Genomic DNA, 23,812 nt, shown 5'->3' on the forward strand with positions numbered 1-23,812 from the left:
AGGGAGCTCAGTGTTTGATGGGTACAGTGTGGAGGGAGCTCAGTGTTTGATGGGGACAGTGTGGAGGGAGCTCAGTGTTTGATGGGGACAGTGTGGAGGGAGCTCAGTGTTGGATGGGGACAGTGTGGAGGGAGCTCAGTGTTTGATGGGGACAGTGTGGATGGAGCTCAGTGTTTGATGGGGACAGTGTGGAGGGAGCTCAGTGTTTGATGGGGACTGTGTGGAGGGAGCTCAGTGTTTGATGGGGACAGTGTGGAGGGAGCTCAGTGTTTGATGGGGACAGTGTGGAGGGAGCTCAGTGTTTGATGGGGACAGTGTGGAGGGGAGTGTTTGATGGGGACAGTGTGGAGGGAGCTCAGTGTTTGATGGGGACAGTGTGGAGGGAGCTCCGTGTTTGATGGGGACAGTGTGGAGGGAGCTCAGTGTTTGATGGGGACAGTGTGGAGGGAGCTCAGTGTTTGATGGGGACAGTGCGGAGGGAGCTCAGTGTTTGATGGGGACAGTGTGGGGGAGCTCAGTGTTCGATGGGGACAGTATAGAGGGAGTTCAGTGTTTGATGGGGACAGTGTGGAGGGAGCTCAGTGTTTGATGGGGACAGTGTGGAGGGAGCTCAGTGTTTGATGGGGACAGTGTGGAGGGAGCTCAGTGTTTGATGGGGACAGTGTGGAGGGGAGTGTTTGATGGGGACAGTGTGGAGGGAGCTCAGTGTTTGATGGGGAGAGTGTATAGGGAGCTCAGTGTTTGATGGGGACAGTGTGGAGGGAGCTCAGTGTTTGATGGGGACAGTGTGGAGGGAGCTCAGTGTTTGATGGGGACAGTGTGGAGGGAGCTCCGTGTTTGATGGGGACAGTGTGGAGGGAGCTCAGTGTTAGATGGGGACAGTGTGGAGGGAGCTCAGTGTTTGATGGGGACAGTGTGGAGGGAGCTCAGTGTTTGATGGGGACAGTGTGGAGGGAGTGTTTGATGGGGACAGTGTGGAGGGAGCTCAGTGTTTGATGGGGACAGTGCGGAGGGAGCTCAGTGTTTGATGGGGACAGTGTGGAGGGGAGTGTTTGATGGGGACAGTGTGGAGGGAGCTCAGTGTTTGATGGGAACAGTGTGGAGGGAGCTCCACGTTTGATGGGGACAGTGTGGAGGGAGCTCAGTGTTTGATGGGGACAGTGTGGAGGGAGCTCAGTGTTTGATGGGGACAGTGTGGAGGGAGCTCAGTGTTTGATGGGTACAGTGAGGAGGGGAGTGTTTGATGGAGACAGTGTGGAGGGAGCTCAGTGTTAGATGGAGACAGTGTGGAGGGAGCTCAGTGTTTGATGGGGACAATGTGGAGGGAGCTCAGTGTTTGATGGGGACAGTGTGGAGGGAGCTCAGTGTTTGATGGGGACAGTGTGGAGGGAGCTCAGTGTTTGATGGGGACAGTGTGGAGGGAGCACAGTGTTTGATGGGGACAGTGTGGAGGGAGCTCAGTGTTTGATGGGGACAGTGTGGAGGGAGCTCAGTGTTTGATGGGGACAGTGTGAAGGGGAGTGTTTGATGGGGACAGTGTGGAGGGAGCTCAGTGTTTGATGGGGACAGTTTGGAGGGAGCTCAGTGTTTGATGGGGACAGTGTGGAGGGAGCTCAGTGTTTGATGGGGACAGTGTGGAGAGAGCTCAGTGTTTGATGGGAACAGTGCGGAGGGAGCTCAGTGTTTGATGGGGACAGTGTGGATGGAGCTCAGTGTTTGATGGGGACAGTTTGGAGGGAGCTCAGTGTTTGATGGGGACAGTGTGGATGGAGCTCAGTGTTTGATGGGAACAGTGCGGAGGGAGCTCAGTGTTTGATGGGGACAGTGTGGAGGGAGCTCAGTGTTTGATGGGGACAGTGTGGAGGGAGCTCAGTGTTTGATGGGGACAGTGTGGAGGAAGCTCAGTGTTTGATGGGGACAGTGCAGAGGGAGCTCAGTGTTTGATGGGGACAGTGTGGAGCGAGCTCAGGGTTTGATGGGGACAGTGTGGAGGGAGCTCAGTGTTTGATGGGGACAGTGTGGAGGGAGCTCAGTGTTTGATGGGGACAGTGTGGGGGGAGCTCAGTGTTTGATGGGGACAGTGTGGAGGGAGCTCAGTGTTTGATGGGGACAGTGTGGGGGGAGCTCAGTGTTTGATGGGGACAGTGTGGAGGGAGCTCAGTGTTTGATGGGGACAGTGCGGAGGGAGCTCAGTGTTTGATGGGGACAGTGTGGAGGGAGCTCAGTGTTTGATGGGGACAGTGTAGAGGGAGCTCAGTGTTTGATGGGGACAGTGTGGAGGGAGCTCAGTGTTAGATGGGGACAGTGTGGAGAGAGCTCAGTGTTTGATGGGGACAGCGTGGAGGGAGCTCCGTGTTTGATGGGGACAGTGTGGAGGGAGCTCAGTGTTTGATGGGGACAGTGTGGAGGGAGCTCAGTGTTTGATGGGGACAGTGTGGAGGGAGCTCAGTGTTTGATGGGGACAGTGTGGAGAGAGCTCAGTGTTTGATGGGGACAGTGTGGAGGGAGCTCCGTGTTTGATGGGGAGAGTGTGAAGGGAGCTCAGTGTTTGATGGGGACAGTGTGGAGGGAGCTCAGTGTTTGATGGGGACAGTGTGGCGGGAGCTCCGTGTTTGATGGGGACAGTGTGGAGGGAGCTCAGTGTTTGATGGGGACAGTGTGGAGGGAGCTCAGTGTTTGATGGGGACAGTGTGGAGGGAGCTCAGTGTTTGATGGGGACAGTGTGGAGGGAGCTCAGTGTTTGATGGGGACAGTGTGGAGGGAGCTCAGTGTTTGATGGGGACAGTGTGGAGGGAGCTCAGTTTTGATGGGGACAGTGTGGAGGGAGCTCAGTGTTTGATGGGGACAGTGTGGAGGGAGCTCAGTGTTTGATGGGGACAGTGTGGAGGGAGCTCCGTGTTTGATGGGGACAGTGTGGAGGGAGCTCAGTGTTTGATGGGGACAGTGCGGAGGGAGCTCAGTGTTTGATGGGGACAGTGTGGAGGGAGCTCAGTGTTTGATGGGGACAGTGCGGAGGGAGCTCAGTGTTTGATGGGGACAGTGTGGAGGGAGCTCAGTGTTTGATGGGGACAGTGTGGAGGGAGCTCAGTGTTTGACGGGGACAGTGTGGAGGGAGCTCAGTGTTTGATGGGGACAGTGTGGAGGGGAGTGTTTAATGGGGACAGTGTGGAGGGTGCTCAGTGTTTGACGAGGACAGTGTGGAGGGAGCTCAGTGTTTGATGGGGACAGTGTGGAGGGAGCTCAGTGTTTGATGGGGTCAGTGTGGAGGGAGCTCAGTGTTTGATGGGGACAGTGTGGAGGGAGCTCAGTGTTTGATGGGGACAGTGTGGAGGGAGCTCAGTGTTTGACGGGGACAGTGTGGAGGGAGCTCAGTGTTTGATGGGGACAGTGTGGAGGGGAGTATTTAATGGGGACAGTGTGGAGGGTGCTCAGTGTTTGACGAGGACAGTGTGGAGAGAGCTCAGTGTTTGATGGGGACAGTGTGGAGGGAGCTCAGTGTTTGATGGGGACAGTGTAGAGGGAGCTCAGTGTTTGATGGGGACAGTGTGGAGGGAGCTCAGTGTTTGATGGGGACAGTGTGGAGGGAGTGTTTGATGGGGACAGTGTGGAGGGAGCTCAGTGTTTGATGGGGACAGTGTGGAGGGAGCTCAGTGTTTGATGGGGACAGTGTGGAGGGAGCTCAGTGTTTGATGGGGACAGTGTGGAGGGAGCTCAGTGTTTGATGGGGACAGTGTGGAGGGAGCTCAGTGTTTGATGGGGACAGTGTGGAGGGAGCTCAGTGTTAGATGGGGACAGTGTGGAGGGAGCTCAGTGTTTGATGGGGACAGTGTGGAGGGGAGTGTTTGATGGGGACAGTGTGGAGGGAGCTCAGTGTTTGATGGGGACAGTGTGGAGGGAGCTCAGTGTTTGATGGGAGCAGTGTGGAGGGAGCTCGGTGTTTGATGGGGACAGTGTGGAGGGAACTCAGTGTTTGATGGGGACAGTGTGGAGGGAGCTCAGTGTTTGATGGGAGCAGTGTGGAGGGAGCTCGGTGTTTGATGGGGACAGTGTGGGGGGAGCTCAGTGTTTGATGGGGACAGTGTGGAGGGAGCTCAGTGTTAGATGGGGACAGTGTGGAGGGAGCTCAGTGTTTGATGGGGACAGTGTGGAGGGGAGTGTTTGATGGGGACAGTGTGGAGGGAGCTCAGTGTTTGATGGGGACAGTGTGGAGGGAGCTCAGTGTTTGATGGGGACAGTGTGGAGGGAGCTCAGTGTTTGATGGGGACAGTGTGGAGGGAGCTCAGTGTTTGATGGGGACAGTGTGGAGGAAGCTCAGGGTTTGTTGGGGACAGTGTGGAGGGAGCTCAGTGTTTGATGGGGACAGTGTGGAGGGAGCTCAGTGTTTGATGGGGACAGTGTGGGTGGAGCTCAGTTTTTGATGGGGACAGTGTGGAGGGAGCTCAGTGTTTGATGGGGACAGTGTGGAGAGAGCTTAGTGTTTGATGGGGACAGTGTGGAGGGAGCTCAGTGTTTGATGGGGACAGTGTGGAGGGAGCTCAGTGTTTGATGGGGACAGTGTGAAGGGGAGTGTTTGATGGGGACTGTGTGGAGGGAGCTCAGTGTTTGATGGGGACAGTGTGGAGGGAGCTCAGTGTTTGATGGGGACAGTGTGGAGGGAGCTCAGTGTTTGATGGGGACAGTGTGGAGGGAGCTCAGTGTTTGATGGGGACAGTGCGGAGGGAGCTCAGTGTTTGATGGGGACAGTGTGGAGGGAGCTCAGTGTTTGATGGGGACAGTGTGGAGGGAGCTCAGTGTTTGATGGGGACAGTGTGGAGGGAGCTCAGTGTTTGATGGGGACAGTGTGGAGGGAGCTCAGTGTTTGATGGGGACAGTGTGGAGGGAGCTCAGTGTTTGATGGGGACAGTGTGGGGGGAGCTCAGTGTTTGATGGGGACAGTGTGGAGGGAGCTCAGTGGTTGATGGGGACAGTGTGGAGGGAGCTCAGTGTTTGATGGGGACAGTGTGGAGGGAGCTCAGTGTTTGATGGGGACAGTGAGGAGTGAGCTCAGTGTTTGATGGGGACAGTGTGGAGGGAGCTCAGTGTTTGATGGGGACAGTGTGGAGAGTGCTCAGTGTTTGATGGGGACAGTGTGGAGGGAGCTCAGTGTTAGATGGGGACAGTGTGGAGGGAGCTCAGTGTTTGATGGGGACAGTGTGGAGGGAGCTCAGTGTTAGATGGGGACAGTGTGGAGGGAGCTCAGTGTTTGATGGGGACAGTGTGGAGGGAGCTCAGTGTTTGATGGGGACAGTGTGGAGGGAGCTCAGTGTTTGATGGGGACAGTGCGGAGGGAGCTCAGTGTTTGATGGGGACAGTGTGGAGGGAGCTCAGTGTTAGATGGGGACAGTGTGGAGGGAGCTCAGTGTTTGATGGGGACAGTGTGGAGGGAGCTCAGTGTTTGATGGGGACAGTGTGGAGGGGAGTGTTTGATGGGGACAGTGTGGAGGGAGCTCAGTGTTTGATGGGGACAGTGTGGAGGGAGCTCAGTGTTTGATGGGGACAGTGTGGAGGGAGCTCAGTGTTTGATGGGGACAGTGTGGAGGGAGCTCAGTGTTTGATGGGGACAGTGTGGAGGAAGCTCAGGGTTTGTTGGGGACAGTGTGGAGGGAGCTCAGTGTTTGATGGGGACAGTGTGGAGGGAGCTCAGTGTTTGATGGGGACAGTGTGGGGGGAGCTCAGTGTTTGATGGGGACAGTGTGGAGGGAGCTCAGTGTTTGATGGGGACAGTGTGGAGAGAGCTTAGTGTTTGATGGGGACAGTGTGGAGGGAGCTCAGTGTTTGATGGGGACAGTGTGGAGGGAGCTCAGTGTTTGATGGGGACAGTGTGGAGGGAGCTCAGTGTTTGATGGGGACTGTGTGGAGGGAGCTCAGTGTTTGATGGGGACAGTGTGGAGGGAGCTCAGTGTTTGATGGGGACAGTGTGGAGGGAGCTCAGTGTTTGATGGGGACAGTGTGGAGGGAGCTCAGTGTTTGATGGGGACAGTGTGGAGGGAGCTCAGTGTTTGATGGGGACAGTGCGGAGGGAGCTCAGTGTTTGATGGGGACAGTGTGGAGCGAGCTCAGGGTTTGATGGGGAGAGTGTGTAGGGAGCTCAGTGTTTGATGGGGACAGTGTGGAGGGAGCTCAGTGTTTGATGGGGACAGTGTGGAGAGAGCTCCGTGTTTGATGGGGACAGTGCGGAGGGAGCTCAGTGTTTGATGGGGACAGTGTGGAGAGAGCTCCGTGTTTGATGGGGACAGTGTGGAGGGAGCTTGGTGTTTGATGGGGACAGTGGGAAGAGAGCTCGGTGTTTGATGGGGACAGTGTGGAGGGAGCTTAGTGTTTGATGGGGACAGTCTGGAGGGAGCTCAGTGTTTGATGGGGACAGTGCGGAGGGAGCTCAGTGTTTGATGGGGACAGTGTGGAGAGAGCTCCGTGTTTGATGGGGACAGTGTGGAGGGAGCTCAGTGTTTGATGGGGACAGTGTGGAGGGAGCTCAGTGTTTGATGGGGACAGTGTGAAGGGAGCTCAGTGTTTGATGGGGACAGTGTGGAGGGAGCTCAGTGTTTGATGGGGACAGTGTGGAGGGAGCTCAGTGTTTGATGGGGATAGTGTGGAGGGAGTGTTTGATGGGGACAGTGTGGAGGGAGCTCAGTGTTTGATGGGGACAGTGTGGGGGGAGCTCAGTGTTCGATGGGGACAGTGTGGAGGGAGCTCAGTGTTTGATGGGGACAGTGTGGAGGGAGCTCAGTGTTTGATGGGGATAGTGTGGAGGGAGTGTTTGATGGGGACAGTGTGGAGGGAGCTCAGTGTTTGATGGGGACAGTGTGGAGGGAGCTCAGTGTTTGATGGGGACAGTGCGGAGGGAGCTCAGTGTTTGATGGGGAGAGTGTGGGGGGGAGCTCAGTGTTCGATGGGGACAGTGTGGAGGGAGTTCAGTGTTTGATGGGGACAGTGGAGGGAGCTCAGTGTTTGATGGGGACAGTGTGGAGGGAGCTCAGTGTTTGATGGGGACAGTGCGGAGGGAGCTCAGTGTTTGATGGGGACAGTGTGGAGGGAGCTCAGTGTTTGATGGGGACAGTGTGGAGGGAGCTCAGTGTTTGATGGGGACAGTGTGGAGGGAGCTCAGTGTTTGATGGGGACAGTGTGGAGGGAGCTCAGTGTTTGATGGGGACAGTGTGGAGGGAGCTCAGTGTTTGATGGGGACAGTGTGGGGGGAGCTCAGTGTTTGATGGGGACAGTGTGGAGGGAGCTCAGTGGTTGATGGGGACAGTGTGGAGGGAGCTCAGTGTTTGATGGGGACAGTGTGGAGGGAGCTCAGTGTTTGATGGGGACAGTGAGGAGTGAGCTCAGTGTTTGATGGGGACAGTGTGGAGGGAGCTCAGTGTTTGATGGGGACAGTGTGGAGTGTGCTCAGTGTTTGATGGGGACAGTGTGGAGGGAGCTCAGTGTTAGATGGGGACAGTGTGGAGGGAGCTCAGTGTTTGATGGGGACAGTGTGGAGGGAGCTCAGTGTTAGATGGGGACAGTGTGGAGGGAGCTCAGTGTTTGATGGGGACAGTGTGGAGGGAGCTCAGTGTTTGATGGGGACAGTGTGGAGGGAGCTCAGTGTTTGATGGGGACAGTGCGGAGGGAGCTCAGTGTTTGATGGGGACAGTGTGGAGGGAGCTCAGTGTTAGATGGGGACAGTGTGGAGGGAGCTCAGTGTTTGATGGGGACAGTGTGGAGGGAGCTCAGTGTTTGATGGGGACAGTGTGGAGGGGAGTGTTTGATGGGGACAGTGTGGAGGGAGCTCAGTGTTTGATGGGGACAGTGTGGAGGGAGCTCAGTGTTTGATGGGGACAGTGTGGAGGGAGCTCAGTGTTTGATGGGGACAGTGTGGAGGGAGCTCAGTGTTTGTTGGGGACAGTGTGGAGGAAGCTCAGGGTTTGTTGGGGACAGTGTGGAGGGAGCTCAGTGTTTGATGGGGACAGTGTGGAGGGAGCTCAGTGTTTGATGGGGACAGTGTGGGGGGAGCTCAGTGTTTGATGGGGACAGTGTGGAGGGAGCTCAGTGTTTGATGGGGACAGTGTGGAGAGAGCTTAGTGTTTGATGGGGACAGTGTGGAGGGAGCTCAGTGTTTGATGGGGACAGTGTGGAGGGAGCTCAGTGTTTGATGGGGACAGTGTGGAGGGAGCTCAGTGTTTGATGGGGACTGTGTGGAGGGAGCTCAGTGTTTGATGGGGACAGTGTGGAGGGAGCTCAGTGTTTGATGGGGACAGTGTGGAGGGAGCTCAGTGTTTGATGGGGACAGTGTGGAGGGAGCTCAGTGTTTGATGGGGACAGTGTGGAGGGAGCTCAGTGTTTGATGGGGACAGTGCGGAGGGAGCTCAGTGTTTGATGGGGACAGTGTGGAGCGAGCTCAGGGTTTGATGGGGAGAGTGTGTAGGGAGCTCAGTGTTTGATGGGGACAGTGTGGAGGGAGCTCAGTGTTTGATGGGGACAGTGTGGAGAGAGCTCCGTGTTTGATGGGGACAGTGCGGAGGGAGCTCAGTGTTTGATGGGGACAGTGTGGAGAGAGCTCCGTGTTTGATGGGGACAGTGTGGAGGGAGCTTGGTGTTTGATGGGGACAGTGGGAAGAGAGCTCGGTGTTTGATGGGGACAGTGTGGAGGGAGCTTAGTGTTTGATGGGGACAGTCTGGAGGGAGCTCAGTGTTTGATGGGGACAGTGCGGAGGGAGCTCAGTGTTTGATGGGGACAGTGTGGAGAGAGCTCCGTGTTTGATGGGGACAGTGTGGAGGGAGCTCAGTGTTTGATGGGGACAGTGTGGAGGGAGCTCAGTGTTTGATGGGGACAGTGTGAAGGGAGCTCAGTGTTTGATGGGGACAGTGTGGAGGGAGCTCAGTGTTTGATGGGGACAGTGTGGAGGGAGCTCAGTGTTTGATGGGGATAGTGTGGAGGGAGTGTTTGATGGGGACAGTGTGGAGGGAGCTCAGTGTTTGATGGGGACAGTGTGGGGGGAGCTCAGTGTTCGATGGGGACAGTGTGGAGGGAGCTCAGTGTTTGATGGGGACAGTGTGGAGGGAGCTCAGTGTTTGATGGGGATAGTGTGGAGGGAGTGTTTGATGGGGACAGTGTGGAGGGAGCTCAGTGTTTGATGGGGACAGTGTGGAGGGAGCTCAGTGTTTGATGGGGACAGTGCGGAGGGAGCTCAGTGTTTGATGGGGACAGTGTGGGGGGGAGCTCAGTGTTCGATGGGGACAGTGTGGAGGGAGTTCAGTGTTTGATGGGGACAGTGGAGGGAGCTCAGTGTTTGATGGGGACAGTGTGGAGGGAGCTCAGTGTTTGATGGGGACAGTGTGGAGGGAGCTCAGTGTTTGATGGGGACAGTGCGGAGGGAGCTCAGTGTTTGATGGGGACAGTGTGGGGGGAGCTCAGTGTTCGATGGGGACAGTGTGGAGGGAGTTCAGTGTTTGATGGGGACAGTGTGGAGGGAGCTCAGTGTTTGATGGGGACAGTGTGGAGGGAGCTCAGTGTTTGATGGGTACAGTGTGGAGGGAGCTCAGTGTTTGATGGGGACAGTGTGGAGGGAGCTCAGTGTTTGATGGGGACAGTGTGGAGGGAGCTCAGTGTTGGATGGGGACAGTGTGGAGGGAGCTCAGTGTTTGATGGGGACAGTGTGGATGGAGCTCAGTGTTTGATGGGGACAGTGTGGAGGGAGCTCAGTGTTTGATGGGGACTGTGTGGAGGGAGCTCAGTGTTTGATGGGGACAGTGTGGAGGGAGCTCAGTGTTTGATGGGGACAGTGTGGAGGGAGCTCAGTGTTTGATGGGGACAGTGTGGAGGGGAGTGTTTGATGGGGACAGTGTGGAGGGAGCTCAGTGTTTGATGGGGACAGTGTGGAGGGAGCTCCGTGTTTGATGGGGACAGTGTGGAGGGAGCTCAGTGTTTGATGGGGACAGTGTGGAGGGAGCTCAGTGTTTGATGGGGACAGTGCGGAGGGAGCTCAGTGTTTGATGGGGACAGTGTGGGGGAGCTCAGTGTTCGATGGGGACAGTATAGAGGGAGTTCAGTGTTTGATGGGGACAGTGTGGAGGGAGCTCAGTGTTTGATGGGGACAGTGTGGAGGGAGCTCAGTGTTTGATGGGGACAGTGTGGAGGGAGCTCAGTGTTTGATGGGGACAGTGTGGAGGGGAGTGTTTGATGGGGACAGTGTGGAGGGAGCTCAGTGTTTGATGGGGAGAGTGTATAGGGAGCTCAGTGTTTGATGGGGACAGTGTGGAGGGAGCTCAGTGTTTGATGGGGACAGTGTGGAGGGAGCTCAGTGTTTGATGGGGACAGTGTGGAGGGAGCTCCGTGTTTGATGGGGACAGTGTGGAGGGAGCTCAGTGTTAGATGGGGACAGTGTGGAGGGAGCTCAGTGTTTGATGGGGACAGTGTGGAGGGAGCTCAGTGTTTGATGGGGACAGTGTGGAGGGAGTGTTTGATGGGGACAGTGTGGAGGGAGCTCAGTGTTTGATGGGGACAGTGCGGAGGGAGCTCAGTGTTTGATGGGGACAGTGTGGAGGGGAGTGTTTGATGGGGACAGTGTGGAGGGAGCTCAGTGTTTGATGGGAACAGTGTGGAGGGAGCTCCACGTTTGATGGGGACAGTGTGGAGGGAGCTCAGTGTTTGATGGGGACAGTGTGGAGGGAGCTCAGTGTTTGATGGGGACAGTGTGGAGGGAGCTCAGTGTTTGATGGGTACAGTGAGGAGGGGAGTGTTTGATGGAGACAGTGTGGAGGGAGCTCAGTGTTAGATGGAGACAGTGTGGAGGGAGCTCAGTGTTTGATGGGGACAATGTGGAGGGAGCTCAGTGTTTGATGGGGACAGTGTGGAGGGAGCTCAGTGTTTGATGGGGACAGTGTGGAGGGAGCTCAGTGTTTGATGGGGACAGTGTGGAGGGAGCACAGTGTTTGATGGGGACAGTGTGGAGGGAGCTCAGTGTTTGATGGGGACAGTGTGGAGGGAGCTCAGTGTTTGATGGGGACAGTGTGAAGGGGAGTGTTTGATGGGGACAGTGTGGAGGGAGCTCAGTGTTTGATGGGGACAGTTTGGAGGGAGCTCAGTGTTTGATGGGGACAGTGTGGAGGGAGCTCAGTGTTTGATGGGGACAGTGTGGAGAGAGCTCAGTGTTTGATGGGAACAGTGCGGAGGGAGCTCAGTGTTTGATGGGGACAGTGTGGATGGAGCTCAGTGTTTGATGGGGACAGTTTGGAGGGAGCTCAGTGTTTGATGGGGACAGTGTGGATGGAGCTCAGTGTTTGATGGGAACAGTGCGGAGGGAGCTCAGTGTTTGATGGGGACAGTGTGGAGGGAGCTCAGTGTTTGATGGGGACAGTGTGGAGGGAGCTCAGTGTTTGATGGGGACAGTGTGGAGGAAGCTCAGTGTTTGATGGGGACAGTGCAGAGGGAGCTCAGTGTTTGATGGGGACAGTGTGGAGCGAGCTCAGGGTTTGATGGGGACAGTGTGGAGGGAGCTCAGTGTTTGATGGGGACAGTGTGGAGGGAGCTCAGTGTTTGATGGGGACAGTGTGGGGGGAGCTCAGTGTTTGATGGGGACAGTGTGGAGGGAGCTCAGTGTTTGATGGGGACAGTGTGGGGGGAGCTCAGTGTTTGATGGGGACAGTGTGGAGGGAGCTCAGTGTTTGATGGGGACAGTGCGGAGGGAGCTCAGTGTTTGATGGGGACAGTGTGGAGGGAGCTCAGTGTTTGATGGGGACAGTGTAGAGGGAGCTCAGTGTTTGATGGGGACAGTGTGGAGGGAGCTCAGTGTTAGATGGGGACAGTGTGGAGAGAGCTCAGTGTTTGATGGGGACAGCGTGGAGGGAGCTCCGTGTTTGATGGGGACAGTGTGGAGGGAGCTCAGTGTTTGATGGGGACAGTGTGGAGGGAGCTCAGTGTTTGATGGGGACAGTGTGGAGGGAGCTCAGTGTTTGATGGGGACAGTGTGGAGAGAGCTCAGTGTTTGATGGGGACAGTGTGGAGGGAGCTCCGTGTTTGATGGGGACAGTGTGAAGGGAGCTCAGTGTTTGATGGGGACAGTGTGGAGGGAGCTCAGTGTTTGATGGGGACAGTGTGGCGGGAGCTCCGTGTTTGATGGGGACAGTGTGGAGGGAGCTCAGTGTTTGATGGGGACAGTGTGGAGGGAGCTCAGTGTTTGATGGGGACAGTGTGGAGGGAGCTCAGTGTTTGATGGGGACAGTGTGGAGGGAGCTCAGTGTTTGATGGGGACAGTGTGGAGGGAGCTCAGTGTTTGATGGGGACAGTGTGGAGGGAGCTCAGTTTTGATGGGGACAGTGTGGAGGGAGCTCAGTGTTTGATGGGGACAGTGTGGAGGGAGCTCAGTGTTTGATGGGGACAGTGTGGAGGGAGCTCCGTGTTTGATGGGGACAGTGTGGAGGGAGCTCAGTGTTTGATGGGGACAGTGCGGAGGGAGCTCAGTGTTTGATGGGGACAGTGTGGAGGGAGCTCAGTGTTTGATGGGGACAGTGCGGAGGGAGCTCAGTGTTTGATGGGGACAGTGTGGAGGGAGCTCAGTGTTTGATGGGGACAGTGTGGAGGGAGCTCAGTGTTTGACGGGGACAGTGTGGAGGGAGCTCAGTGTTTGATGGGGACAGTGTGGAGGGGAGTGTTTAATGGGGACAGTGTGGAGGGTGCTCAGTGTTTGACGAGGACAGTGTGGAGGGAGCTCAGTGTTTGATGGGGACAGTGTGGAGGGAGCTCAGTGTTTGATGGGGTCAGTGTGGAGGGAGCTCAGTGTTTGATGGGGACAGTGTGGAGGGAGCTCAGTGTTTGATGGGGACAGTGTGGAGGGAGCTCAGTGTTTGACGGGGACAGTGTGGAGGGAGCTCAGTGTTTGATGGGGACAGTGTGGAGGGGAGTGTTTAATGGGGACAGTGTGGAGGGTGCTCAGTGTTTGACGAGGACAGTGTGGAGGGAGCTCAGTGTTTGATGGGGACAGTGTGGAGGGAGCTCAGTGTTTGATGGGGACAGTGTGGAGGGAGCTCAGTGTTTGATGGGGACAGTGTGGAGGGAGCTCAGTGTTTGATGGGGACAGTGTGGAGGGAGCTCAGTGTTTGATGGGGACAGTGTGGAGGGAGCTCAGTGTTTGATGGGGACAGTGTGGGGGGAGCTCAGTGTTTGATGGGGACAGTGTGGAGGGAGCTCAGTGTTTGATGGGGACAGTGTGGAGGGAGCTCCATGTTTGATGGGGACAGTGTGGAGGGAGCTTAGTGTTTGATGGGGCCAGTGTGGAGGGAGCTCAGTGTTTGATGGGGACAGTGTGGAGGGAGCTCAGTGTTTGATGGGGACAGTGTGGAGGGAGCTCAGTGTTTGACGGGGACAGTGTGGAGGGAGCTCAGTGTTTGATGGGGACAGTGTGGAGGGGAGTGTTTAATGGGGACAGTGTGGAGGGTGCTCAGTGTTTGACGAGGACAGTGTGGAGGGAGCTCAGTGTTTGATGGGGACAGTGTGGAGGGAGCTCAGTGTTTGATGGGGACAGTGTGAAGGGAGCTCAGTGTTTGATGGGGACAGTGCGGAGGGAGCTCAGTGTTTGACGGGGACAGTGTGGAGGGAGCTCAGTGTTTGATGGGGACAGTGTGGAGGGGAGTGTTTAATGGGGACAGTGTGGAGGGTGCTCAGTGTTTGACGAGGACAGTGTGGAGGGAGCTCAGTGTTTGATGGGGACAGTGTGGAGGGAGCTCAGTGTTTGATGGGGACAGTGTGGAGGGAGCTCAGTGTTTGATGGGGACAGTGTGGGGGGAGCTCAGTGTTTGATGGGGACAGTGTGGAGGGAGCTCAGTGTTTGATGGGGACAGTGTGGAGGGAGCTCAGTGTTTGATGGGGACAGTGGGGAGGGAGCTCAGTGTTTGATGGGGACAGTGTGGAGGGAGCTCCATGTTTGATGGGGACAGTGTGGAGGGAGCTTAGTGTTTGATGGGGCCAGTGTGGAGGGAGCTCAGTGTTTGATAGGGACAGTGTGGAGGGAGCTCAGTGTTTGATGGGGACAGTGCGGAGGGAGCTCAGTGTTTGATGGGGACAGTGTGGAGGGAGCTCAGTGTTTGATGGGGACAGTGTGGAGGGAGCTCAGTGTTTGATGGGGACAGTGTGGGGGGAGCTCAGTGTTTGATGGGGACAGTGTGGAGGGAGCTCAGTGTTTGATGGGGACAGTGCGGAGGGAGCTCAGTGTTTGATGGGGACAGTGTGGAGGGAGCTCAGTGTTTGATGGGGACAGTGTGGAGGGAGCTCAGTGTTTGATGGGGACAGTGTAGAGGGAGCTCAGTGTTTGATGGGGACAGTGTGGAGGGAGCTCAGTGTTAGATGGGGACAGTGTGGAGAGAGCTCAGTGTTTGATGGGGACAGCGTGGAGGGAGCTCCGTGTTTGATGGGGACAGCGTGGAGGGAGCTCCGTGTTTGATGGGGACAGTGTGGAGGGAGCTCAGTGTTTGATGGGGACAGTGTGGAGGGAGCTCAGTGTTTGATGGGGACAGTGTGGAGGGAGCTCAGTGTTTGATGGGGACAGTGTGGAGAGAGCTCAGTGTTTGATGGGGACAGTGTGGAGGGAGCTCCGTGTTTGATGGGGACAGTGTGAAGGGAGCTCAGTGTTTGATGGGGACAGTGTGGAGGGAGCTCAGTGTTTGATGGGGACAGTGTGGCGGGAGCTCCGTGTTTGATGGGGACAGTGTGGAGGGAGCTCAGTGTTTGATGGGGACAGTGTGGAGGGAGCTCAGTGTTTGATGGGGACAGTGTGGAGGGAGCTCAGTGTTTGATGGGGACAGTGTGGAGGGAGCTCAGTGTTTGATGGGGACAGTGTGGAGGGAGCTCAGTGTTTGATGGGGACAGTGTGAAGGGAGCTCAGTGTTTGATGGGGACAGTGTGGAGGGAGCTCAGTTTTGATGGGGACAGTGTGCAGGGAGCTCAGTGTTTGATGGGGACAGTGTGGAGGGAGCTCAGTGTTTGATGGGGACAGTGTGGAGGGAGCTCAGTGTTTGATGGGGACAGTGTGGAGGGAGCTCAGTGTTTGATGGGGACAGTGTGGAGGGAGCTCAGTGTTTGATGGGGACAGTGCGGAGGGAGCTCAGTGTTTGATGGGGACAGTGTGGAGGGAGCTCAGTGTTTGATGGGGACAGTGCGGAGGGAGCTCAGTGTTTGATGGGGACAGTGTGGAGGGAGCTCAGTGTTTGATGGGGACAGTGTGGAGGGAGCTCAGTGTTTGATGGGGACAGTGTGGAGGGAGCTCAGTGTTTGATGGGGTCAGTGTGGAGGGAGCTCAGTGTTTGATGGGGACAGTGTGGAGGGAGCTCAGTGTTTGACGGGGACAGTGTGGAGGGAGCTCAGTGTTTGACGGGGACAGTGTGGAGGGAGCTCAGTGTTTGATGGGGACAGTGTGGAGGGGAGTGTTTAATGGGGACAGTGTGGAGGGTGCTCAGTGTTTGACGAGGACAGTGTGGAGGGAGCTCAGTGTTTGATGGGGACAGTGTGGAGGGAGCTCAGTGTTTGATGGGGACAGTGTGGAGGGAGCTCAGTGTTTGATGGGGACAGTGTGGGGGGAGCTCAGTGTTTGATGGGGACAGTGTGGAGGGAGCTCAGTGTTTGATGGGGACAGTGTGGAGGGAGCTCCATGTTTGATGGGGACAGTGTGGAGGGAGCTTAGTGTTTGATGGGGCCAGTGTGGAGGGAGCTCAGTGTTTGATGGGGACAGTGTGGAGGGAGCTCAGTGTTTGATGGGGACAGTGTGGAGGGAGCTCCATGTTTGATGGGGACAGTGTGGAGGGAGCTTAGTGTTTGATGGGGACAGTGTGGAGGGAGCTCCATGTTTGATGGGGACAGTGTGGAGGGAGCTTAGTGTTTGATGGGGCCAGTGTGGAGGGAGCTCAGTGTTTGATGGGCACAGTGTGGAGGGAGCTCCATGTTTGATGGGGACAGTGTGGAGGGAGCTTAGTGTTTGATGGGGCCAGTGTGGAGGGAGCTCAGTGTTTGATGGGGACAGTGTGGAGGGAGCTCAGTGTTTGATGGGGACAGTGCGGAGGGAGCTCAGTGTTTGACGGGGACAGTGTGGAGGGAGCTCAGTGTTTGATGGGGACAGTGTGGAGGGGAGTGTTTAATGGGGACAGTGTGGAGGGTGCTCAGTGTTTGACGAGGACAGTGTGGAGGGAGCTCAGTGTTTGATGGGGACAGTGTGGAGGGAGCTCAGTGTTTGATGGGGACAGTGTGGAGGGAGCTCAGTGTTTGATGGGGACAGTGTGGGGGGAGCTCAGTGTTTGATGGGGACAGTGTGGAGGGAGCTCAGTGTTTGATGGGGACAGTGTGGAGGGAGCTCAGTGTTTGATGGGGACAGTGGGGAGGGAGCTCAGTGTTTGATGGGGACAGTGTGGAGGGAGCTCAGTGTTTGATGGGGACAGTGCGGAGGGAGCTCAGTGTTTGATGGGGACAGTGTGGAGGGAGCTCAGTGTTTGATGGGGACAGTGTGGAGGGAGCTCAGTGTTTGATGGGGACAATGTGGGGGGAGCTCAGTGTTTGATGGGGACAGTGTGGAGGGAGTGTTTGATGGGGACAGTGTGGAGGGAGCTCAGTGTTTGATGGGGACAGTGTGGAGGGAGCTCAGTGTTTGATGGGGACAGTGTGGAGGGAGCTCAGTGTTTGATGGGGACAGTGTGGAGGGAGCTCAGTGTTTGATGGGGACAGTGTGGAGGGAGCTCAGTGTTTGATGTGGACAGTGTGGAGGGAGCTCAGTGTTTGATGAGGACAGTGTGGAGGGAGCTCAGTGTTTGATGGGGATAGTGTGGAACGAGCTCAGTGTTTGATGGGGACAGTGTGAAGGGAGCTCAGTGTTTGATGGGGACAGTGTTGAGGGGAGTGTTTGATGGGGACAGTGTGGAGGGAGCTCAGTGTTTGATGGGGACAGTGTGGAGGGAGCTCAGTGTTTGATGGGGACAGTGTGGAGGGAGCTCAGTGTTTGATGGGGACAGTGTGGAGGGAGTGTTTGATGGGGACAGTGTGGAGGGAGCTCAGTGTTTGATGGGGACAGTGTGGAGGGAGCTCAGTGTTTGTTGGGGACAGTGTGGAGGGAGCTCAGTGTTTGATGGGGACAGTGTGGAGGGAGCTCAGTGTTTGATGGGGACAGTGTGGAGGGAGCTCAGTGTTTGATGGGGACAGTGTGGAGGGAGCTCAGTGTTTGATGGGGATAGTGTGGAACGAGCTCAGTGTTTGATGGGTACAGTGTGGAGGGAGCTCAGTGTTTGATGGGGACAGTGTGGAGGGAGCTCAGTGTTTGATGGGGACAGTGTGGAGGGAGCTCAGTGTTTGATGGGGACAGTGTGGAGGGAGCTCAGTGTTTGATGGGGACAGTGTGGAGGGAGCTCAGTGTTTGATGGGGACAGTGTGGAGGGAGCTCAGTGTTTGATGGGGACAGTGTGGAGGGAGCTCAGTGTTTGATGGGGACAGTGTGGAGGGAGCTCAGTGTTTGATGGGGACAGTGTGGAGGGAGTGTTTGATGGGGACAGTGTGGAGGGAGCTCAGTATTTGATGGAGACAGAGTGGAGGGAGCTCAGTGTTTGATGGGGACAGTGTGGAGGGAGCTCAGTGTTTGATGGGGACAGTGTGGAGGGAGCTCAGTGTTTGATGGGGACAGTGTGGAGGGGAGTGTTTGATGGGGACCGTGTGGAGGGAGCTCAGTGTTTGATGGGGACAGTGTGGATGGAGCTCAGTGTTTGATGGGGACAGTGTGGAGGGAGCTCAGTGTTTGATGGGGACAGTGTGGAGGGGAGTGTTTGATGGGGACAGTGTGGAGGGAGCTCAGTGTTTGATGGGGACAGTGTGGAGGGAGCTCACTGTTTGATGGGGACAGTGTGAAGGGAGCTCAGTGTTTGATGGGGACAGTGTGGAGGGAGCTCAGTGTTTGATGGGGACAGTGTGGAGGGAGCTCAGTGTTTGATGGGGACAGTGTGGAGGGTGCTCAGTGTTTGATGGGGACAGTGTGGAGGGTGCTCAGTGTTTGATGGGGACAGTGTGGGGGGAGCTCAGTGTTTGATGGGGACAGTGTGGGGGGAGCTCAGTGTTTGATGGGGACAGTGTGGAGGGGAGTGTTTGATGGGGACAGTGTGGAGGGAGCTCAGTGTTTGATGGGGACAGTGTGGAGGGAGCTCAGTGTTTGATGGGGACAGTGTGGAGGGAGCTCAGTGTTTGATGGGGACAGTGTGGAGGGAGCTCAGTGTTTGATGGGGACAGTGTGGTGGGAGCTCCGTGTTTGATGGCGACAGTGTGGAGGGAGCTCAGTGTTGATGGGGACAGTGAGGAGGGAGCTCAGTGTTTGATGGGGACAGTGTGGAGGGGAGTGTTTGATGGGGACAGTGTGGAGGGAGCTCAGTGTTTGATGGGGACAGTGTGGAGGGAGCTCAGTGTTTGATGGGGACAGTGTGGAGGGGAGTGTTTGATGGGGAGAGTGTGGCGGGAGCTCAGTGTTTGATGGGGACAGTGTGGAGGGGAGTGTTTGATGGGGACAGTGTGGAGGGAGCTCAGTGTTTGATGGGGACAGTGTGGAGGGGAGTGTTTGATGGGGACAGTGTGGAGGGGAGTGTTTGATGTGGACAGTGTGGAGGGAGCTCAGTGTTTGATGGGGACAGTGTGGAGGGAGCTCAGTGTTTGATGGGGACAGTGTGGAGGGAGCTCAGTGTTTGATGGGGACAGTGTGGAGGGAGCTCAGTGTTTGATGGGGACAGTGTGGAGGGAGCTCAGTGTTTGATGGGGACAGTGTGAAGGGAGCTCAGTGTTTGATGGGGACAGTGTGGAGGGAGCTCAGTGTTTGATGGGGAGAGTGTGGAGGGGAGTGTTTGATGGGGACACTGTGGAGGGAGCTCAGTGTTTGATGGGGACAGTGTGGAGGGAGCTCAGTGTTTGATGGGGACAGTGTGGGGGGAGCTCAGTGTTTGATGGGGACAGTGTGGAGGGAGCTCAGTGTTTGATGGGGACAGTGTGGAGAGAGCTCAGTGTTTGATGGGGACAGTGTGGAGGGAGCTCAGTGTTTGATGGGGACAGTGTAGAGGGAGCTCAGTGTTTGATGGGGACAGTGTGGAGGGAGCTCAGTGTTTGATGGGGACAGTGTGGAGGGAGTGTTTGATGGGGACAGTGTGGAGGGAGCTCAGTGTTTGATGGGGACAGTGTGGAGGGAGCTCAGTGTTTGATGGGGACAGTGTGGAGGGAGCTCAGTGTTTGATGGGGACAGTGTGGAGGGAGCTCAGTGTTTGATGGGGACAGTGTGGAGGGAGCTCAGTGTTTGATGGGGACAGTGTGGAGGGAGCTCAGTGTTTGATGGGGACAGTGTGGAGGGAGCTCAGTGTTTGATGGGGACAGTGTGGAGGGAGCTGAGTGTTTGATGGGGACAGTGTGGAGGGAGCTCAGTGTTTGATGGGGACAGTGTGGAGGGAGCTCAGTGGTTGATGGGGACAGTGTGGAGGGAGCTCAGTGTTTGATGGGGACAGTGATGAGGGAGCTCAGTGTTTGATGGGGACAGTGTGGAGGGAGCTCAGTGTTTGATGGGGACAGTGTGGAGGGAGCTCAGTGTTTGATGGGGACAGTGTGGAGGGAGCTCAGTGTTTGATGGGGACAGTGTGGAGGGAGCTCAGTGTTTGATGGGGACAGTGTGGGGGGAGCTCAGTGTTTGCTGGGGACAGTGTGGAGGGAGCTCAGTGTTTGATGGGGACAGTGTGGAGGGAGGTCAGTGTTTGATGGGGACAGTGTGGAGGGAGCTCAGTGTTTGATGGGGACAGTGTGGAGGGGAGTGTTTGATGGGGACAGTGTGGAGGGAGCTCAGTGTTTGATGGGGACAGTGCGGCGGGAGCTCAGTGTTTGATGGGGACAGTGAGGAGGAGCTCAGTGTTTGATGGGGACAGTGTGGAGGGAGCTCCGTGTTTGATGGGGACAGTGTGGAGGGAGTGTTTGATGGGGACAGTGTGGAGGGAGCTCAGTGTTTAATGGGGACAGTGCGGAGGGAGCTCAGTGTTTGATGGGGACAGTGTGGAGGGAGCTCAGTGTTTGATGGGGACAGTGTGGGGGGAGCTCAGTGTTTGATGGGGACAGTGTGGAAGGAGCTCAGTGTTTGATGGGGACAGTGTGGGGGGAGCTCAGTGTTTGATGGGGAGAGTGTGGAGGGAGCTCAGTGTTTGATGGGGACAGTGTGGAGGGAGCTCCGTGTTTGATGGGGACAGTGTGGAGGGAGCTCAGTGTTTGATGGGGACAGTGTGGAGGGAGCTCAGCGTTTGATGGGGACAGTGTGGAGGGAGCTCAGTGTTTGATGGGGACAGTGTGGAGGGAGCTCCGTGTTTGATGGGGACAGTGTGGAGGGAGCTCAGTGTTTGATGGGGACAGTGTGGAGGGAGCTCAGTGTTTGATGGGGACAGTGTGGAGGGAGCTCAGTGTTTGATGGGGACAGTGTGGAGGGGGCTCAGTGTTTGATGGGGACAGTGTGGAGGGAGCTCAGTGTTTGATGGGGACAGTGTGGAGGGAGCTCAGTGTTTGATGGGGACAGTGTGGTGGGAGCTCAGTGTTTGATGGGGACAGTGTGGAGGGAGCTCAGTGTTTGATGGGGACAGTGTGGGGGGAGCTCAGTGTTTGATGGGGACAGTGTGGAGGGAGCTCAGTGTTTGATGGGGACAGTGTGGGGGGAGCTCAGTGTTTGATGGGGACAGTGTGGAGGGAGATCAGTGTTGATGGGGACAGTGTGGAGGGAGCTCAGTGTTTGATGGGGACAGTGTGGAGGGAGCTCAGTGTTTGATGGGGACAGTGTGGAGGGAGCTCAGTGTTTGATGGGGACAGTGTGGAGGGAGCTCAGTGTTTGATGGGGACAGTGTGGAGGGAGCTCAGTGTTTGATGGGGACAGTGTGGAGGGAGCTCAGTGTTAGATGGGGACAGTGTGGAGGGAGCTCAGTGTTTGATGGGGACAGTGTGGAGGGGAGTGTTTGATGGGGACAGTGTGGAGGGAGCTCAGTGTTTGATGGGGACAGTGTGGAGGGAGCTCAGTGTTTGATGGAGCAGTGTGGAGGGAGGCTCGGTGTTTGATGGGGACAGTGTGGAGGGAACTCAGTGTTTGATGGGGACAGTGTGGAGGGAGCTCAGTGTTTGATGGGGACAGTGTGGGGGGAGCTCAGTGTTTGATGGGGACAGTGTGGAGGGAGCTCAGTGTTAGATGGGGACAGTGGGGAGGGAGCTCAGTGTTTGATGGGGACAGTGTGGAGGGGAGTGTTTGATGGGGACAGTGTGGAGGGAGCTCAGTGTTTGATGGGGACAGTGTGGAGGGAGCTCAGTGTTTGATGGGGACAGTGTGGAGGGAGCTCAGTGTTTGATGGGGACAGTGTGGAGGGAGCTCAGTGTTTGATGGGACAGTGTGGAGGGAGCTCAGTGTTTGATGGGGACAGTGTGGGGGGAGCTCAGTGTTTGATGGGGACAGTGTGGAGGGAGCTCAGTGTTTGATGGGGACAGTGTGGAGAGAGCTTAGTGTTTGATGGGGACAGTGTGGAGGGAGCTCAGTGTTTGATGGGGACAGTGTGGAGGGAGCTCAGTGTTTGATGGGGACAGTGCGGAGGGAGCTCAGTGTTTGATGGGGACAGTGTGGAGGGAGCTCAGTGTTTGATGGGGACAGTGTGGAGGGAGCTCAGTGTTTGATGGGGACAGTGTGGAGGGAGCTCAGTGTTTGATGGGGACAGTGTGGAGGGAGCTCAGTGTTTGATGGGGACAGTGTGGAGGGAGCTCAGTGTTTGATGGGGACAGTGTGGAGGGAGCTCAGTGTTTGATGGGGACAGTGTGGAGGGAGCTCAGTGTTTGATGGGGACAGTGTGGAGGGAGCTCAGTGTTTGATGGGGACAGTGTGGAGGGAGCTCAGTGTTTGATGGGGACAGTGTGGGGGGAGCTCAGTGTTTGATGGGGACAGTGTGGAGGGAGCTCAGTGGTTGATGGGGACAGTGTGGAGGGAGCTCAGTGTTTGATGGGGACAGTGTGGAGGGAGCTCAGTGTTTGATGGGGACAGTGTGGAGGGAGCTCAGTGTTTGATGGGGACAGTGTGGAGGGAGCTCAGTGTTTGATGGGGACAGTGTGGAGGGAGCTCAGTGTTTGATGGGGACAGTGTGGAGGGAGCTCAGTGTTTGATGGGGACAGTGTGGGGGGAGCTCAGTGTTTGATGGGGACAGTGTGGAGTGTGCTCAGTGTTTGATGGGGACAGTGTGGAGGGAGCTCAGTGGTTGATGGGGACAGTGTGGAGGGAGCTCAGTGTTTGATGGGGACAGTGTGGAGGGAGCTCAGTGTTTGATGGGGACAGTGAGGAGTGAGCTCAGTGTTTGATGGGGACAGTGTGGATGGAGCTCAGTGTTTGATGGGGAAAGTGTGGAGGGAGCTCAGTGTTTCATGGGGACAGTGTGGAGGGAGCTCAGTGTTTGATGGGGACAGTGTGGAGTGTGCTCAGTGTTTGATGGGGACAGTGTGGAGTGTGCTCAGTGTTTGATGGGGACAGTGTGGAGGGAGCTCAGTGTTTGATGGGGACAGTGTGGAGGGAGCTCAGTGTTTGATGGGGACAGTGTGGAGGGAGCTCAGTGTTTGATGGGGACAGTGTGGGGGGAGCTCAGTGTTTGATGGGGACAGTGTGGAGGGAGCTCAGTGTTTGATGGGGACAGTGTGGAGGGAGCTCAGTGTTTGGTGGGGACAGTGTGGAGGGGAGTGTTTAATGGGGACAGTGTGGAGGGTGCTCAGTGTTTGACGAGGACAGTGTGGAGGGAGCTCAGTGTTTGATGGGGACAGTGTGGAGGGAGCTCAGTGTTTGATGGGGACAGTGCGGAGGGAGCTCAGTGTTTGATGGGGACAGTGTGGAGGGAGCTCAGTGTTTGATGGGGACAGTGTGGAGGGAGCTCAGTGTTTGATGGGGACAGTGTGGAGGGAGCTCAGTGTTTGATGGGGACAGTGTGGGGGGAGCTCAGTGTTTGATGGGGACAGTGTGGGGGGAGGTCAGTGTTTGATGGGGACAGTGCGGAGGGAGCTCAGTGTTTGATGGGGACAGTGGGGAGGGAGCTCAGTGTTAGATGGGGACAGTGTGGAGGGAGCTGTGTTTTTTACCTCCAGCTCCTTCGAGTTTCTCGTAGATGAGTTTGCAGGCTTGAAGGAGAAAGTTGACTTTTTTGATTGGAGAATATGTTTTTTGCATCAGGACAAATTTCTGTCTGATTTTTTCGATCGGGGCGGTGTCGCGGACGTTGGCCCGGACTCCGAGACACTGGGGACCGGTCTGCCTGACAAGCTGGGCGTTGTCCCGGAGCTGTTGGAGTGTTCCATCGGCAGTGTGGATCTCCCGTAGGAAGGCCTGCACACTGCGTCGCAGCGGTTTCAGAACGCTCTTGTGCATCGCCACCTCCAGGAGGCGCTCTGAGCAAAGACAAGAAGAGCGGTCAACATGGAGGAGGCATCCCCTCGCCCACTCCCTCCTCCCCTCGCCCACTCCCTCCTCCCCTCGCCCACTCCCTCCTCCCCTCGCCCACTCCCTCCTCCCCTCGCCCACTCCCTCCTCCCCTCGCCCACTCCCTCCTCCCCTCGCCCACTCCCTCCTCCCCTCGCCCACTCCCTCCTCCCCTCGCCCACTCCCTCCTCCCCTCGCCCACTCCCTCCTCCCCTCGCCCACTCCCTCCTCCCCTCGCCCACTCCCTCCTCCCCTCGCCCACTCCCTCCTCCCCTCGCCCACTCCCTCCTCCCCTCGCCCACTCCCTCCTCCCCTCGCCCACTCCCTCCTCCCCTCGCCCACTCCCT

General features: G+C 56.6%; 1 protein-coding gene across 2 annotated transcripts in view; it reads right to left on the reverse strand.

Moving 5' to 3' along the window:
• The window catches only part of rin1a (Ras and Rab interactor 1a), a 92,908-nt gene that overhangs the window by 40,899 nt on the left and 28,197 nt on the right, over positions 1-23,812 (reverse strand). For both annotated transcript variants that reach the window (XM_072468339.1, XM_072468338.1), the window contains exon 7: positions 23,129-23,434. In XM_072468339.1, coding sequence (XP_072324440.1) covers positions 23,129-23,434 — 306 coding nt within the window. The remainder of the gene's footprint in view (positions 1-23,128; positions 23,435-23,812) is intronic.

The sequence above is a fragment of the Scyliorhinus torazame genome, chromosome 11 (assembly GCF_047496885.1).
Source record: "Scyliorhinus torazame isolate Kashiwa2021f chromosome 11, sScyTor2.1, whole genome shotgun sequence".
NCBI classification, from domain to species: domain Eukaryota; kingdom Metazoa; phylum Chordata; class Chondrichthyes; order Carcharhiniformes; family Scyliorhinidae; genus Scyliorhinus; species Scyliorhinus torazame.